Source organism: Heliangelus exortis, chromosome 21, assembly GCF_036169615.1.
Source record: "Heliangelus exortis chromosome 21, bHelExo1.hap1, whole genome shotgun sequence".
NCBI classification, from domain to species: Eukaryota; Metazoa; Chordata; class Aves; order Apodiformes; family Trochilidae; genus Heliangelus; species Heliangelus exortis.
In genome coordinates, this window is record NC_092442.1 from 2686920 (window position 1) to 2705705 (window position 18786).

The 18786-nt window shown below is 44.0% G+C and overlaps 1 protein-coding gene across 6 annotated transcripts in view; it reads left to right on the plus strand.

The window, feature by feature from the left end:
• AUTS2 (activator of transcription and developmental regulator AUTS2) overlaps nucleotides 1-18786 on the plus strand; it is a 758376-nt gene that overhangs the window by 242523 nt on the left and 497067 nt on the right. Inside the window, exon 1 of one of the 6 annotated variants that reach the window (XM_071765458.1) lies at nucleotides 5533-5867. The exons of the other annotated variants lie outside the window; for them this stretch is intronic. Coding sequence (XP_071621559.1) covers nucleotides 5820-5867 — 48 coding nt within the window. The 5' untranslated portion in view covers nucleotides 5533-5819. Of the gene's footprint in view, nucleotides 1-5532; nucleotides 5868-18786 lie in introns of those variants that run through there. 6 annotated transcript variants of the gene reach the window in all.

Consider the following 18786-nt stretch of genomic DNA (forward strand, 5'->3'; position numbering starts at 1 on the left):
AGAAGTGAACTTTTCTCCAGGTAGTAAAACCCTGGTCAAATACTGCTGTAGCTCTAGAAACCAGAAAGCCAGGGAACAAAATGCAGAAACGTTGTGTGGGGTTTTAGAGATGCATCATCTGATCTTGTAATTCTATAAGCCATTTTGTCCTGATGGTAATTACTATAAATTTTTTTAAACTAAAGATTTCTGCACCTTCTTTTTTGGAGGGTTTAAAAAAGGCATTTTAAGCAACCTTTGCCTCCCATTGCTGAAGCAAGTGGCACTGCCTTCTGGCAGAGTTACATGTGGATCATGTAACATCAGGAGCTTTCCTTATTGTAACCTGAGAGAACTCAGTGTGGCAGAAGTAACATACTGGGGGCTGTGGTCAGCCTGGCTCCTGTGTGCCAGGCTCAGGGACTGGCCTTCAAGGTGTCTTTAGAACATTTCAGGCTTCTGTGTTGTGCCTCCTAGCCATGATTTCACCTAGAAAGCAGACCACAATCCTCAGCTGGGTTATCACTCACCATATAACTCATTTGAGATTGGCACTTTGCTGGGGGTGATGTTTCAGGTTTTTTTCTCAAGCTAATCTGTACTCTAATACCTATGCATTAGGTTTTATCCTACTCCCAAGGAAAAGCAGCCGTAAGACTTGGTAGGTCTTAAAACAGGCAAGGAAAATGTTACTTGCACCTCTCAATCACTGTAAAAAAACCCAAATCCTTTCCATAAAGCAGGGCTGCTGGAAGGCCATAGGGGTAGCCTTGGTCTCCTGGACTGCTTCTTCCTGCATCTTGTCTGTCTGAAATGGTGCCAGTTCCAGGAACTTTGATACACTGGACACAAGATGCAGCTCATTCCTGTGCCTGCTCCAATCAGATTTGAAAGCATAAGAGCTCTCAGATACTGCCAGCCCACACTGGGTTCAAACCAGTGACCTAGAGAGTTTCTTTTTGAAACGTGCACAGAAGTAGGAATTGACAGCAGCATGTTTGTGATGAGATTTTCAGCAGCACTCGAGATGAAAGAGCAGATGGTGTTGATGGGAGAGCAGGGTTATAAGGTACAAGATGGGATTGTTATCATGTTAATAACAAGACAGCAAATCCCACAGTGCTTTCTGGTAGCCTGAAAGATGATAGTTCCCCATTGGCCTTTCTGTGTCTCAGCAATGTCCAGCAACACGGATGCCTGGGTAGCTCTTCGTGACACTTCTAAGGTGCAGCCATCAATTTATTTGGGTTGGGTCATGCTGACCCCCCCTCCCTGCTGTCATGTCCTGGGCAGCCTTTTATAGGGTGTAAAGGAGTCTGGAGACAGCTGGTGTAATTCTGGGTTACTTTTTAAACAGAAATACTGTTAGGAAATAGGGGGGCTCTGAAGTGAAGGTGGTATTTGCAAGTTTAAAGCTGGGGAAGTGCTGGGAAGTGCAGGCAGATGGGGCCTCTCCATTCACAGTGATCCATATTGCTCTGTAGTTCTCACAGGCTTTGCTCTCAGCTTCAGAAATCTTCCAGGGATCAGTGCTTTGGTGGGTCCATTAGAAGCCATTCTGAGCTGTTAAAACCATTTTGAATCTTTTAATGTATACCCATCCCAATCTGCCTTTTTCTTTTCCCAGGCTAATTATGAAAATTGCTGTAAACATTTTCTGGAGATGAGATCTTCCTATTAATCTGTCTTTCCTTCTGCTTGTTGTCTATGTCCATTTTTCAACATCCCCCCACTTCACTCTGTTGGTTGGGAAGCATGGAATCCATTATGGCAGTGGGGAAAAAGATGCTTTTTGCTCTCTTGGTGCTGAGGCACTAGGAGTGGATGTAATTAATCTTGGATGCAGTCCCTGCTGCAAATACATCCTCTTGCTTTAGCCTCACTACACACAGAGGTTCCTTGGGATAAGGTTTGGTGCTCTTTAGCTTACTCTGGGATCAGTGTAGCTTGGCTCCACCATGTGCCCTTGCATGTGGGTTGTTTGGAGTGTTCATGCTGCGGCCTGAACCAGGAGAAACAGTGCCTGGCTCCTTCCTTCCACCTGGCACCGAGAAGAGGTTGGTCTGACTTGGCAACCTTGATGGAAGCAAGGAGGAGGTGATACACCCTGCTTCCAGGAGACTTACACATCCAGTTGGTACTTCTCCCTGTTTGGTTTGCTTGTGTCAGTGTATGGTTAACTTTGTCCCCAGGGGGGAATTGAAATGAGCATGGATCGATACCTAAATATACATTAGGGTGTATTAAAAGGCTTAGAACCAATAGTCTGTTCCAAAGGAGGTTCTCTCCATTCCTTCATAGATGCCTCACATTCCAAATGGTATATTAGAGTATGACAAAGCCTGCTGAATAAATCAAGAGGTGTTTATCCTGGAGCATTGCAAATTTCTATCAAAATATTGCTCTCTTTAAGGGAGTATAGAAGGTCAGGTCTGGATTTTGGCTGTACAAACATGTAAAGTCTGAATAGTACATTATTTCATGTTATCAGAGGATGTTTGGTAGAGAAGGTGGTGGGTTAACAGAGTTTTTGAGGTTAATGCTACAGCAGTTAGGGATCGATTCCTCTCCAAGGTATTGTTTGTGTGGCAGCATGTCCTGAGTAAGTGAAGATGAACTGGCAGAACAGCAGCAAAGCTGTTGTGTGATGCACCATACAGGCAATAATTCTGATAAAATATGGAAGTCAAATACATTTCAAACAAAGTGTTAAGACTGTAGGGTCTGAAATAAATGGTATATTTTGTCCAACTGCAAAAATGAATGCAGTGTGGAAAATTAAACTGTTGTGTACTTGATGTGCTGTGCAAACCTAAAGAGCCATTCAAATGACATGAAATACCCAGGTTCTGCTGCTGCTGCCTGGGGGCTGTTTGTGGAAGCTAATCTGGGGGAGGGGGGGCAAAAAATGAGCAATTCTGTGGCATGCTCAGCTCTTTCTGCCAGGCTGGGGCTGTGCTGCTTGGAAATTCTGCATCTCTGTTCCCCGTGTTGCACTTGTCCTTTGATTACAAAAGGAGAGCTCTCGAGGGACATCATGGTGCCTTTTCCTGAGAGAAAATAATAGCTCTGTGTTTTTGTGACCCTGGAACTTTAGGTCCTGCCAGATGCTAATGAACCAATGGAAAACATCCAGGGCCTGGTAATTGCTTGGAGCCCCAGCTCTTTGTGCTTGGTACTCAGTGTCAGAGTTGGCCTCTCCTCTGGCTCTGCCCTGTGATGTTGCCCCCAGGTCCCCTCGGGGACTCCTGGGTCAGTGGAGGGTGGACGTTTCCTGTCACTGGGTACAAGACAGAGAGGTGTCTGCATGGCCACGTCCATCCTGCTCTCCACACCACCCATGTGGTTCCCATTTGGTGTCTGCAGTGGATGCTGGGCAGTGCCAGCAGGCAGAGTGTCCCTCTGCAGGGACTGGAGTGACAGCTGAGCCCTGGGCAGGGCAGCAGATGGGAAGGAAGAGAGGGTCTTGCACTGACCTGATCCCATTCAAGCACAGCCAGATCTGTCCTTTTTATTCATTTGCTCCTTCAAAAAGCAGCTTCCTAGGTGCAGAAAACAGAACGTGTCAGTAAAAATCAGTGGTTTAATTTGCTTTGGATGTGTGTTTCCTGCAGGAGACTTTCCTATCTGTGACAAAATGTGATTTCTCCTATATCCATAGACCTAAAAAAGGCCGAGGAGTTTTACCACCCTTTTATTTATCCCACAGAAATGTAGAATTAAAAGAAGGGTGGGATGCTTTTCTGTGGCTGCAGTGGAGAGCAGCTCCTGGCAGCTGTGGCAGTGGATGGCAGTGACTGCAGCAGCTCAGCAGAGCTTTGCTCCCCTCCATGCCCTGGCTGGGCAGGGGTTGACCTGCCCAGAACTCTCATCTCCATCTGGGGACAGGCTGGGGCATCTCAGTGTGCAATGCCACGTGGAGAGCTTGGAGCTGTACCTTCTGTGTGTGAAATGAGGGGACAGTTCTAAGTCATTACTGGTGTTTGTGTCTCTTGTGTAAGCCTTGGTTTGTTCTAAGTTCTAAAACCATCTGTTGGTAACTGAACAACCAGCCAGACTCTCACTTAGATCTTTCATATGATGCTCTGATACTATCTCCAGTATTGATACTACTTCTTAGGTGAGGAATATTGACAAACTAGGGCTCAGGATTTGTCTCATCCACTCTATCTCTGTGTGTGCATCCATCTCAGTCTACAAAAAAGATTCTTAAACCCAGCAAAGGCACAGAGAATGAAGAAAAGAATCTGCAGAGACATTGCATGTTCCCTGCAAGGAGAAACAAATAGTGTGGGAGTCTCCAGTCCCCAAAAGGTGTGATATAAGGGAGACAAAAAAATCTGTAAGGACGTAATCGATCTGAAAATGAGGAGCAAATTATTCTCTCTCTCTTTTTTTTTTTTTTTTTTTTTTTTGTGGGATTAGGATACCATGAGACTCCCACTTAAATAACCAGACAGCTGGTTAAAAACAACAAAATGAGGCAACTTTCTCCTGGTGCATGCAGTGAAATTCTGAACCTCATTCAGCATCTTAGAGAAGCATAAGGAGATTCAGCTCTTTGCATGACAAATTCAGGTGACAAATTCTCTCTTACGAGGTGTGCTGCATAGGGTACATCTTTGGATTTGAGATTTCTTATGCTGTTTCCATGGGCATCTTAAAATGCTTGGACACAGGATGCTGGGCCAGATAGCTCTGTTCCAGTGTAGCCCTTTCTGTATACAGTGGGAATACAGTAGGCTGATTATATTCATCCTGTTCTTTGCAACTCGATATTCACTGCTCTGTGGGGTGCTTGGAGCTGGGAGATTTGCAGCGAGCTGCACCAAATCAATGTGGCTCATTGAACCAGAGACAGGGAATTGGGCAGTGGTTCTGAATGGACAAAAGAACAAATGGTCTGATGGGAGAATTCCCAAGACTTTTTATGCATTAGTTTCATATTGGTAGTGGTAGCTGGGTTTTGTTTGTTTGTTTGCTTGGTTGTTTGTTTTTTTTTTTAGAAGTCTTTACAGCTATTATTTTAAAACCTTAGCCTGACAGCATCAAAGCTTACCAAGTGGGTATGGGCTGCCAGAGGGGGGGAACAGAGGAGAAACTGAGTCCTGATGCCTTGCTCTGGTTACAGGGCAGCATTACTGCAGCTGCGGGATCGGAAAGGAGATATTTGCTTTATGCTTAAGAGGCTTTATTGTTTCCAAACTATAAATAGTTCTGTAATCTTTCTTTAGATGGGGGGAGGGCATCGTGGGACTGCCTCTAAAGCATTGCCACCCTGCTCGGTGGGAGAGCAAGGGGTTAATGCTGTGGTGTAGGGTTCTCTGAATGGCCGAGCTCATTGTCAGAATAATGTTTAGCCAGGTGTTAATCTGTGTCTGGAGGGAAGTGCTGGAATTCATTATTCATCCCACTGGGGGAGGTCATGGTCCTGGGAGGCTGCCAGGGTTGGAGCCAGCCTCCTGGCTTTACTGACATGTGCCATTTGTGATGAATGCAGCTCGAGTCCATTTGAGGAATTCTCTTGTCAGGCAGCCAAGCTGCCAGGAGAGCGGAGCGGAGGCATTCGGCGAGCGCTGTTGCAGCGAGCGGGATCTCGCTCAGCGCTGGGAGGGCAGGAGGGGACAAACCGCAACTGTGGATGGAAAGCATCGCTGCTGCTTGCTGCGTTTTTAAATTTTTCTCGCTTTCTTCACGCCCTTTGCTGCCCTTAAGTACCGTGCTCCCCTCGGAAAGTCGCCGTCTCTGAGGGAAGGAGAGCTGGCAAGCTGCTTTGCATCAGCAGGATAGGCTCGGGGTGCTTTTTTTTTTGTCTTTTAACAAGGGCAGGAGGTGAGACAATGATCAAGTCGAGTTGGTTCTACGTCAAGTTCAAGTATGCAGAGAAGGTAAGTCAGCACCTTTCCTCCTGCAGCTTTTCCCAAGGGATTGCTGCGTGGTTGCTCACAGCCCACAGCAGAGCCAAGGCTGCTGAGAAGTTTCTCTGTGGATGGGTTTGTCCCTGGCTCCATAGGTACCAGTGTAGGAAATGGGTTTGAAATGTGACAGCTGCAAGTTCAGCAGGGTGCAAGTAGAAAAGAAAAGCTCAGATCTAATTCCTACGGTGCTGTGTTGGTTAAAAGAAAAAAAAACCACAAAAACCAACAAATCAGTGGTAGAGATGTATTTGTTTTTCCCGTGTGGAGCTTGAAAGGCAGGAATGTTTTTCTGGTTATGAGATGTGACCTCCTTCTGCAGGGAAGTCAGTTCTTTTCTTTTCCTTTAGTAACAAAGTAAATATTTAATTCTCTGTAATTGTTTCTGGGGAAAAAAGAAAGAAGTTTTATTGATCAAAAAGTAGTGAGAGGCATTTGAAGGCTGTTTGCTGGAGGTTTTACTGTGGAGCTTGCTGCATTTCCTATTGTGCAGAGCACGGTGCTTTCTGCTGGGTTTTCCTTTTATGCTCATCTTCCAGTTTATCTTGCCTGTCCCTTGCTACTCAGCTGCCTGGGGGAAACGTAGGGATGGGGAGAGGATGGACCAAGATTTCAGTAGGGACTTGCTTGACATCGATGCTTGTACACTGAATACCTCCCCGGAGGGCTCCTGCCCCAGGTTAAAGATCAGTCTTCTTGTCAGGATTCCTGAGACCCAGTAAGTCTTTGGATGCAGCATTACTGCTTTCTTTAATCCAGAAAAATGGGGAAAAGAGAAAGAAAACTTTTTTATTTTTTGTAAAAATGTAAGGGAGTCGCACTGTCTTTTCCCTATCCATCCTCAAGCAGTTCACAACTTCTTACCCTTAGAATGGGGAAAACCCACGAGTGTGTCATTAGCTGAAATTTTCTGTTCTGGCATAGTCCCACATTGATTTATTTCTTGTCTTTGTGCCTCCAGTTATACTACACACAGTGAAAGCAGATATATTTCATTTAACAGGAAGCATATATATTTCATTTAAAGAGATTGTCCTCTCATTTATCCCAGGCTGCAAATAGCAAATTTAACAAAGTTGCAGATTTTACTATTCCATTTTCATTCCTTTTGGGCAGTCTTGCAAAGGCAATTTGACTGCAAAATCCACTTTATTAGGCGGTTATATTTTATCTCCTTGATGTTCCTCTGCAATAATTTAATGTTATTTAAAGTCATATCAGACCTATAAACATCTACATCAAAATGAATCAACGCTGCATATTACACTCTTCCTGGAAAGACAAATCTCCTCAAGTCAGTAGTTACCTGCCAGTGGGTGAGGTCAGCTATTTAAAATACCAGGGAATTTTTTTCTTTTCCATCTGTACATTCTGTGATTTAATTCCTTCTTCCTTTCTTCCTTTTTTATTTTTTTTTCTTACTGTTACTGCCCCTTGCAGTTTAAGCAGAAAGCCCTCAAGTCCCCAAGCAGAGCAGATGATGTTTTTGCTTTTCTGTCACCGGGTGATTCTGTCTGTGTGTTACATAACCTGTCATACCAGTTTTGTCAGACAGATACTTTTTGAGATCTACAACTTGGGAAATTTGGACATGGATGCAAGCCAGGAAGCCCATTTAATCTGTATTCTTCTTACATGTTCCTTACAAGATTTTCTTCTAAATCACCAGGGAATTTGACAAGTCTGTTCATCTGTTGCAGAGAAGCAAACCCCAAGCCCATAAACCAGACTTGCAGGAGGACAAAAACTCAAGTGCATGCCCTTTTTTAATTGAATTTCAAGTGTGAAAAGAGACTGTCCATCATTTGTGTGAAAATGAAGGCTTCCTACTGGAAGGCACTTGAGAAATTGAAGTCTTGGCTGGGAGGCAGGGCTGTACCCCCCTTGCTAGACACAGGGTTTGTGTCAACTTTCTTGTTGTGGTTGGTGCTTGGCTTATTCTGTGTTAACTTCAAGAATATCTGTGTGTGGAAGTTGTGCTCGTGTGACTTGGGTGTGAATTGGTGCTGGATTTATTAAACTGGTGCAGTTCTCTGGCTGGACACCCTGGGTACATGCTCCATGAAACAAATGCCTCTGTGTTAGTGTGACCACCTTGGGTAAAGTAAAATTAGGTCAAATTCTTTTGCAACTCTTCCATGTTGTCATGGTTTTAGAAATTGGGTTTATGTTAGCTAAGCTGAAATACCTTTGAAATTCTCAAACCAGCTTCTTACAGCAGTTTGAATGGATTTAAAATCTCACTTGGAGATGCAGTTCCTTATTTTCAGCTGACACAAGTGTGGGCTGCTTCAGGAATCAGTGTTCCCACTCCCAGCTCCACGTTGTCAGTGGTAATGCTTGTGCAGCCACATGGTACCGTGGTCTGGGAGCTGATCCAGCTGGAACTGAACAGGTTTGATTCCTTTTCTTGGGCTGGCTCAGTTTTCAGGCAGATCAGCGTGTGTCCCACTTCCCCCCAAGTCTACAACCATAAAGGACATACCTGAAAATACCTGGTTAAAGGTGAGTAGAAAGGACAGTGATGTCTCTTCAGGCAGCAGCCTGTGAAGACTAAATTATTAAAGTTTACTCATTCGGAAGTGTTTTTTAATTTTTGTTTAAGGGAGGTCATTTTAGGTTAGGGAAAGGTTGGGTCTCTGCCCTCCCATCAGTGCAGTATCTTGGTTAAATCGGAACTAGAGCTGCTCTGCCTGTTTGCTTTGATGTGGACACTGTGCCACTCCCTCTTAATTCTCTTATAGAGAAGTTCATTGACATTTTTATTAGCTGGCTGGCTTTGTTGAACTTGACATCCTTGCCTCTGGCCATCACAATTTATCATTTTTTTTTCTTTTGGTCTTTGGTTTTCTTTGCTGTCTGAAGACCCTCTATGATAGAGCATCTATCTGACACATGTCAGAACTAACTCTGCAGGCAGCTTATGTGTTGTAAGACATTCCTTCCCATATATAGATTGTCAACCTGTTTATTTTTCTTCTTGTCACCACTACATTTAACTGTACTGCCACAAACTGTTCCACTGATGGTGTCTGTTCCTCATCCATCTGGGGTATCTTCAGGTAGAGGTGAACTGGGGTTTGCTGGTGCAGTTTGCCTGAGCTTCAAGGGAATGAAACCTTCATTGGTCTTCTGGGAGCTTCTAAGCTCAAGACATCCAGCTGGCACCTGGAAATATCTTAGACAGTCAACTTGTGTCATCTGCCTGCTTGTGCAGTGGCTGTTTTTCTACTTGTAAGAGAATAATTCAGTGGCTGTGCACTTGCAGCTGCAACAGAGAGCCTGAGAAACAGTCTTAAACTGTCTCTGGATGTTCACCTTTTATCCTAAAGACACGTTGGAACTGGAAACAGAAGAGAGAGATGTTGGATAAACTGATGTACTTTGACATGCTGGTTTGCTCATGTCATCCAGACAGTTAGGTTGTGCTAGTGCCATAAAACTTGTTGCACAGTAGTGTATTTTTAATTGTGATTAAAATAATCAGATAATAAAATGAACTAAAGTAAAAACCTACACAACTTCATCTTGAGTCTATTATCAAGTTAATTGCAAGCATTCTATTATATAAAGTTCAAGGGAGCCTACTGGAAAAACCCCAAAGTTTTTGTGTTTACTCTTTCAAAGATTTAATATAAGGTCATTTGGACACGAGCCATTTTTACATAATACCCATATTCAGTCTGAGTGCATTTATACTGTAATTAAAATTCAATGGCTTCATCTGAATAATAGTGCTGACACTAGGAAATCAGTTTGAACTGAGGAATAACAAAAAAAAAAGCCAGCTCTTGGAAATCTATGAAATTCTAGAAAGTGTGGGAGAAGTGTGGAGAGAGGCAGCAGGAGTGGGCAGTGCGGCCTCACGTGTTGCTGCTGGTATCTGAAGGAACTTACAGATGCTGTTGGAGGACTTGAAAGGTTTTTGCTTTGTCCTTGAAAAGCCCTGTCCCTTGTTGGGGGCTCGTTGATAGATTTTGCTGAAGTGAAGCTTAATTTTTCTGTTCCCAGCAGTGCCCAAGGGAGAGAAGTGCTGTTATTCCTAGCTGGAAAATTAGATTAAAACACCCAATACCAAGATCCAGGGTACATTAATTTCTTCCTCTAACGTAGGACTCCAGCTACTTTAAAAGGCAGTTTACAGTTTTGGCAGCTAAAATAAAAAGCCTTAAGGACAGGCAACCAGTTTGAATGTTTGAAGGGCTTTTATTTCCAGCAGTAAGATTTCAATTACAGTCATTTTCCTCGAGTCAGTACAAAGAGGTAAATGGAAGCCCTGTTTCAAATGTTAATCTTGCAGACTGCGTTATTACCCGTTGTGCTTTGAAAGTAGAGGATAAAGCCAATCTAAATCAAAGCCTTGATTCCAAATTACTTTTTAAGAGTATGATGAGGTCTGTGCCCAGTAATTCAGCCATTTGGTGTTGAGCAGCCCATAGCACATCAAATGTGACTTCCACTCCTTTCTGAGTCTCTTCTGGGGCAACTGAGGCAGGAAGCATCTTTCTCTACAAGCACGGGGAGTTGCATCCTGCAGGGGCTGCTTTGCCCCTTCAAGGAGGTTTAGGCCTTGGCTGTTGAACGAGTTCAGGATTTTTCCTGTGACTTTGCTCATTATTTGTCTCCTAGAAAGCAGTTTGGCAAAGATTTAGTTATTTATCTCCAGTGTGACACAAGCTCTCCTCCCTTCTCCTCCCTGTAAAAAGGGTTTTCATTTCAGGACCATTTCCTCCTCCTGCCAGGCAGGGAATGCATTTTGAGGTCTTGTGGGGTTTTTATGCCATGTATTGAAACGTGCACAGTGTTTGTATACCAGGTACACAGAGAGCTAGATGGCCAAGATGATTAATCCAGCTAGTGAGCTGAGCTCACTGAAACATCTATTTTCCCTGGGATGGTAAACTCTTCCAGAAATCTGTACCCAGGACTGGATGGAGTCAGGGATAAATGTTTGAGTCAGTGACTTTTTAGGTCAGACCTGTGCTCCAAAGCATCAGAGAAAGAGGTAGGGAGTTAACCAGTCTGCTCCTAGAGCAACTCCCTGCTGCAGAGAGGGTGATCCTCTTGGCATTCAAACCATCCTTCCTGGTGCCTGGGAGTTGGGAACCCACCTGCTTTTTCTCCAGAAGTTTTTGCTGGAGCTAATTGTGCTAATTTTATTTATTTAGTTTTGCTACTTCTTTTCCTCATTGCTTTGTAGATGGATTTCTGCAGGTGTGAAATCAGATGTTATTCCATAAACTAATGGAGATGAGGAGCAAAGGGTTCTGTCTTTTCAGAATACTCTGCACAGACACCTGGCTCAGTACTTTTATCACTTTTAGCTGCTGAAATTTCTCCCTCTCTTCTTACAAATATTAAAAGTTTTGCATTTTTTAAAATAGCCTTGCAACTGGGGGATGTCAGCAATTTAGGAGAATTTGTCAGTTTATGTGCTTGTGCACTCGTATGGGGCCTTTCATTGAAAAAAAGAAAGAAAAAAGCAGATGTAGGAATGATGAAAACAGATCCTTACAAACGTGCCCTTGTGTTTCAGGGCTCAGTTGCTTACCCTGCCTGGTGTGCTGGGTGACCCTGGCTTAGCAACTCTTCCCACAGCCCTATCCCAGGGCATTGCCCTGCTGCATGGTTTTGCTTTTCTTTAGCAGACTGTGATTCTCTCTGGCATTTTAGTGAAGACAAAGATGTCAAAGGATGATAGGTGCTTGCTGGGGATGGGTGCAGCTCACACTGCTGCCTTGGTGTTTGAGCACCTCTGCTCTGGCAGGAACTGCCCCTCAGTTTTCTTCTCCTCCAGCCTTAGGAGAACTGAGTGAAGTTCAGCTGAACCCATGTGAGGAATGTCCTCCTCCAGCCCGAGCAATGTGCAGGTCCCTGCTCTGCCTCCCACTCCTTGGTTCTGGGATTGTTACAGCAGATGTGGTAGATGGGTCAGGGAATGGCAAAGGGGTTCAGGTTGCTAACTGCTTCATCTCTATGTTTGGGATATTCTGCCCAGATGTGGTGGAGTGTCCATCCCTGGAGACATTGATAACCTGCCTGGATCCTGTGCAACCTGCTTTGGGCTGGCAAAAGGTTCTAGGTGATCTCCAGAGATCCTTTCTGACCCCTAATGTTCTGTGGTTCTGTGGGCCTTATGGTCACAAAGGTAGGTCAGACTTTAAGCATTTGGAGAATGCTGAAGATAACACTCTTTCTTAGACTACATAATGTTTATTATTTCTTTTGATTTAAAGGGATTTTTCTCCAGTTCTTCACGTTGGACCTGTTCTTGGGAGATCTCTTACCTGGTTTTAGCTAAGGGCCCTTTAAGTAGGGTTTAAATCTTTCTGGTTTTCCTTTTTGCTGTAAGGAGTTTATCACTTACCTGTAAGAGTTTGCAGTGAAGAACCAAGAGCCCATTGGTTCATTCAGCTTTGATGGGAACGTGGTAGAGATTTAAAAGACTTTTTCTTCCTTGAATCTGGGGCAGTTGTTGCATCTTGAGGATCAGGATGACTCAAGGGCAGGGGCTGCTCCTGCCTGGGCAGATGTCAGGAGCCCCGTGGGCTGAGTCCTTGGGAAATCCGAGTGCCACTCATTTTCTCCTTCATGTTTCTCTCAAGAGGAATCACTGGAGCAGAACTGTTTGAGCATCTCAGTGTCACTTTAGGAACCTCCCACCTATAAATGGGAATCTGTCGGGTATTTTTTTCCAACTGCAGCTTACAGATCATTTTGTCTTTAATATGGTTTGGGATCTAGACCTGAAACTTGGAGTCCATCTTTAATGCTGTTTTTTTGCAAGAATTTGAGACTAAGACTTGCATACTGATGGGAATAGTCAGTGACAGGTAAAACAGCAAGAAAAAGAAGAGCCCTGTTACATTCTTCTGATGTAAATTTTTAATCAAATGTTATTTTCTTCTGTTAAGCAACTTTTACAGCCCACTGCACAAAACATACAGCCAGAAAACTTTGCACAATGAACTGCATTTAATAGGCTAGCAATGCATCCATTACAGATTTCTAGGTGTGGAATGCATATAAATCCATTTTTGTGTGCATGGCAGTGTAGCTTTCAAAAGGTAATTAGAATTTACACAGTCTTGCTTTCATGGCTTCTTAGATTTTCTTCAGATTGCAGTGCTTTGGAGAGCTTCATTAGAAGTGGTTTCTTTTGTAACAAGAAGGAAATACAATTTTAGATACATTAGAGATTGCAATTTGAAATACATTAGAGAGCTGGAAGCTTGGTATCAAAAATTCTCAAATGGTTGTAGAGGGGTTGGTACCAGAGTGTTCTTCAGCACAGCTGGGTGGAAGAGTTGGTAGGGGACAGACTGGGTTGCAGTGGCAGTAATCATGACATTAAACAGCATTTTCAGTCTGGAGGTTAATTTTGTAGCAGCCATGTGGACCCTGGATGGAGCAGCAACCTTTTAATGGGTGAGCAGACTCAGTGGTGTCATCACTGGTTGTGTGGCCTCTATCTGAGGCCCCTTGTTTGAAGCCAAGGTATTGTCCTTGCCTCCAGTCTCCCTGCTGACCAACCACCACTCTCTGAAAGTCAGGGACAAAATGGATTTTCTTTTTCCAAAGCAGAGGCCAAGTGTGTCTGTAGACAATGAGTGAGAGACTTGGAGTAGCTGCCAGTCAAAGAGGAATGATCTCAATAACCCTTCCAACAGGCTTCTGCAGCATCCCTGTTCTCCATCTCTGCTCCCCAAGCCCCTCTGGGGCTCCATCTCCCATTTGCCCCCACATTCTGGGCTGGCCCTTCCTGACCCGTGGGCAACAGTGCAGTGAAACTGCTCATAACTGTAGCAACCCTCCACTGTTGAAGCCATCTGAAAACATGATTATTCCTCATGGTTTTGGGGGGCTTTAGCCAAACAGGGTGTGCTTCTTTCACCACTGCACCATGAGCTGGCAAGCCCAGGAGTGGCCTTCAGGTTGGAGTGATGAGGGCAGGAGCTCTCCAAATTCTGGCAGTCAGCTCCTGAGGTCTCACTTGAGGTGAGCTGGTGCCACCAGGGGACAACAAGAGGTATCCCTCCCCCCCCCCAGCTCTCTTCCCTTGGCAATGAGCTGTGGTAGAACCTGCTGGTGGTGGGGACTGTTCTGGGGCTGGGGGAGACACAGCCCCAGGCATGGCAGGGCACACACAGAGGGATTTTTGTGAGTGGCTGGCTGGGACCCAGCTTTGGACTTGTCAGCCTGTGGTGTGGTTACTGCTGGAACCAGTAACGTGTAGGTACTTGGAGATTAATATTCAGGACACAGTAGATTGAAGAGGCTGGCTGGGGTGGTGTCACACACAATCTGTTCATCTAGAATTAGTGGGTGTTTTGAAGCCAGAATCACCAATATTGGAGATAAGAAGAAGAAAATAATCTACAGGCTTACTCTGATTTTTAATTTTTTATTTTTCTCCCCCCTCTCCCTCTGGACTTCATTTGCCTGAGGGCTAGTTCTGCCCTTTAATTATTTAAGAACTGGGTTTTGTTTACAGTTTGTAATAAAACTGATAAAAGATTAACAAGGTGCTTGTGAATCATTTTAAGCAAATTAAAGCTTTGAAAGACTTACAACTGCAAATATTTGAAAATTGTAAAGCAGAAAGAATAAGAACAGACCAGATGAGATAAGCCAGTTATTGGATTTGTTTGGGAGGAAAAAAAAAATCTTGTTTGCAATTGGATGTGAGAGCAGCATTGCCTGCTCTATCAAATATTTATGTGTGCTTTTAGCAAATTTGAAGATCCTGGTTGTAGGAAACAACACAGAGTATGTTAAAATAAGGTTTTATTACAGTGTAGGGTAGCTGCATGACTGGAGCATGGGATGGAGAGGGGACTCAGTGGAGGTGCAAGTGTCTGAGTTCACTGTCGTGGCAAACCTGTGCCAGAGCATGTGAGCTGTCTGCTGCTTTTAAGGATTGTGGTGTCTCTCCCATAAACAATCCAAACATCCTAAATGGAATACTACTCTGAGCTGATTTCTATGCAAGAGTGAAATCAGGGAGGTTTCAGGTCCTTTTCTGTCCAAGACTGAGGTCTTGGGATTATTCGATTTTGGGGTATTTCCACCTAAAACATCAGCCCAGCTCTCAGTGCCAGGAAAAAAGACTAACAACCTAAATATTAGGAGAGGTGCTAAGGGAAGAGGAACACTGCAGTGATGGAGTAAAATCCCTGATTTACTTGTGTCATGGACACACTGTGCAGCTCTCATCCTCCCCACTCCAAAGATCCTGTAAATGCTCAGAGAAGAGTTGCAAGGCTGTCCAGAAGTGTTGAACAGGCTCTGTGAGAGGAAGAACTAAATGAACAAGAGTCCTTCAGCTGGCTTAGGTGAAGGAGATGTGACAGAGGTCTGTGAAATAAAGTGGGATGTAGGGAGTGTGGAGATTGCTCCTTGGCTGCCAACACAAGAATGTGGGGTCGTCAAGTTAAGAGCCAGCCTGAAGGGGGTCAGAAGTAAGTGGTGCTCTGTGAAGGTGTTGACCAGTGCAACTGGTCATGGAAGGAAATTGTAGATGCTTAATGTTGCCATCACTTCTGGGAGAGTGAACAGATTAATAGAAAAGAAATAAACTGGCACTGAGCAGGCAACAACCACATCAGGAGCTCGGTGAGCTGGAAATGACTGGAGGTGGAAGCAAAGGGGAAAGATGTACATATATAAATAGAGACAGGAGTATTAGATATACTTAGCCTATTTTTGTTCTCTTTCTGTGGACATCCATTTATGGAAAGAGGATTCTGCACAAGCTGAGCCTTTGATCTGGCCCACCAGAGTTCTTTGTGCTAATGGTGTTGGGGCAGCTCATTCAGTGATGGGATATGAATATTATATATAACTGGTGTTCTGCAACACCCACTAAGCTTAGCAGCTATGGGTTTGTGATTGTTACCTTAAAACAAGGCATATAGCATAATTATTACAGCTTAGTAGCTGGATTCCTGATCATCTGCTGAATGTGCTTTGAGACTGGGAAGATCTCATCTCCCCTCCTTTCTCTGCATCATTTTCTCCTCCCATAAAATGGGCAAGGAATGGGAACCCGTGTTATTGGGACTATTATCTATGCAGTATTTTGGGTGCATTTGCTTGAAGCTTTTAGACAAGATACAGAACCAAGAGAGGGGAAGCAGCAGTTCTCTTGTAGGGTGCCCAGAAAAGTTTCAAGATGGGTAAATTACAGAGCCCCCCAGTGAAAAATGAGTATGAAGTGATAACCCTAAATGATGTTCACAATTGAATGAGGTGACAAGAAACTTCTGAGGCAGATGGGGGGGGGGAAGCTTGAGTCTAATTAAATGGAGTAATTTTATTCCTTTGGGAAAGAGCTGTGAAAGCTAACACGGCAACACAGCAGGTTCAAAGGTCTGTGTGTAGATCCTAATCTGCTTAAAAGATGGGGTAGGATTTCACTGACTGTATCACAAACTGGGGTCAGTAACCAAATCGTTTCTATCTTGAACACGCAAATATAAACTGGGAAATAAGATAGAGGAATACAAAGGTGAATTAAGGTCTGCCTCTGTACAACTGCTCCCTATCACTCAGAGATAATGACAGGAATATTCTAAAAGCCCCTAAGCTGGTCTTTTTTCCCTCTCCACACTTTTTGCTTGGCATCTTTGCGTGACTTTGGTGGCAGCTCTAACTTACCCTGTCCAAGTTGTGCTTAAAGGCAAATATTTAATTTGTAGGTCTCAGCAATGTTTTAAGATGACTCCTTTTGCTCTCCCCCATTTTTGCTCTTGAATTATAACCAGCTTGAGCTTCGTACGGTCGTGTTCTGTGTCAGATGAGGCCAGTGCATCCATCCCTGTTCCTGAGGAGCACAAGGGTGTGTGTGTGCATGTGGGTTGCATTACTCTGGAGCTTTATTCAAGGGGTATTCATAACTTCCAGTGCTCTACATGATACAGATGTTAGAGATGAATAGATAGTGTTTCTAGTCCCTTGTTTAGTCTTCTGTAATTTTTTGGTGTTGCAATCAATTTTTGTCCTGCCTTCTTGAAACTTTGCTTGTGTTTAGTGTATTCTCTCTGATTGTGAATGATCTCCTTTAAAAAAACAGGATCCGTCCCATCTGGTCCCAGGAGCTTGGCAGCTTGTGTGGTGAGCAATAGCTGATTTTTTTTCCCCTAGTACAAGTACAGACAAGTCAATTCGTGGCTAAAAAGATTAAAATCCATGAATCAGAAAAGCTGGAAAAATATAACAATTGCAACTCTGCCAAGGAAGTGCCTCTTGTTGGATTTAAAAAAAAAATCTTATGACAAGTTGAAAGAGAGAGATTTGGAAGTGTAATTCAATTCTGTTGTCAATCCAGGAGAGTTAAAGCTGAAACTGTGTTAGAATATATTAACAGCCCTGCCTGGACAGGGAAAATACACTGCCTCTCAGAGGCAGCTTTGTGCTGCTTTCCTCTCTGTCTTTCTTATGACCTGGTTTGGATTTCCTGACACTGGTGGCACTGAGTTCATTATCTGGCACGTTCAGAAAATGCTTCTGCTCCGGTGTCTAAGGGTGCCCCTTCTGAAATAAACTGCCTTCTGCAGCAGTAGGGAAATGGGGAGTGGGAAGCTGAAATGAAAAGGGGTCAAGCTAGGAAATTTGAAGAGAGAGGCATCCATATGGTACGTTGGAGGTGTTAGGGATGCCTGACACTCACAGGCAGCATCCCCTCTGCTTGTCAGGGATTGGCAGGAGGTGGGTACAGTGCTGTGGTTCTCTCTCACAAGCTCTCTGGGTGGTGGGTGGAGAGAACTGCTTTTACACATGGGAGATGACCCCAATGATGGGTACCAGTGCTTTGGATGTGTGCTGTTAAGGTTGTGCTCCTGCAGGTCCTGTGACATGGTGCAGGACAGGCAGCAGAGCAGTGTCATCAGCCCAGGCCGTGCTGCTGGTTCCTGCCTTGAAAGACTGGTGTGCAAGTGTCTGTGTGCATGCATTTATAGTCCTCTAATTCTTGGAGTTTCGAGCATTACCAAACACAGGTAAAGTAATAGTGGTATCTTTATGATTTTGATGTATATTTGATGTCATACTTTTCCACTTTGTAATAATTCAGGGAGGTGTATGGAGGAAAATGTGCTGTTAGGTGTTTGCATTGCCCTCTCTAATAACCATTGCTCAGTTTGGAAGACAAGGTATCAGTCTGTCAGAATTTCATGGAGACCTTTTATGAAGTATGGTTCTGTTTCGTGAGGAAGAGGCAAATTTTGTAGAATTCTATAGAGCTTTGTTAGGCTGGATAAGGGCTTGGACAGAAACTGTGGAGCTTCACCAGTCTGTTGGGTTACAGACAGTGCCTTCCTGAAGCTCCACGAGGCAGATGAGTGAGTTAAGTGTCTGTGTTGCTGAATTGGTGAAAAACAGATGTCCAGATTCCTTATGTGACACTGAATATTCCACCAAGCCTTTATTTGCATCTTTTAATGCCTGACATGAGAGGGGTGACTCTGTATTAGCTCCATGGCTTAACTGTAGAAATGCTGCTTCAGCATTCCCTGATCAAAGGTCACAGCCCTTCTCCACCTCCCAGATCTTTTCTGCATCTGCATGAGACCTCCTCATCATTTTATCAGTTTATTGGTGGTGTGGTTCCATGCAGCTGTGACATCCAATCCCAACATAATGTCACATCCCTGGATCAACACCATTGTCTCAGGCTGACTTTAGAAGGGAACATGAATGGTACCTTATCCTGATAGACCCTAGCATGTCATGCAATTTATTTATCATTAAAATGAAGTGAATGCCTCCTTTTGGATGCAAGATCTCCACTCTGAGCCTGAAGGACTTGCCCAAAGAAATGTGGTAAACTGGAAATGAGGATGAGGTTCTGACCTGATTTTATCTGGGAGGGTTTTGCCTTTCACCTCAGAGG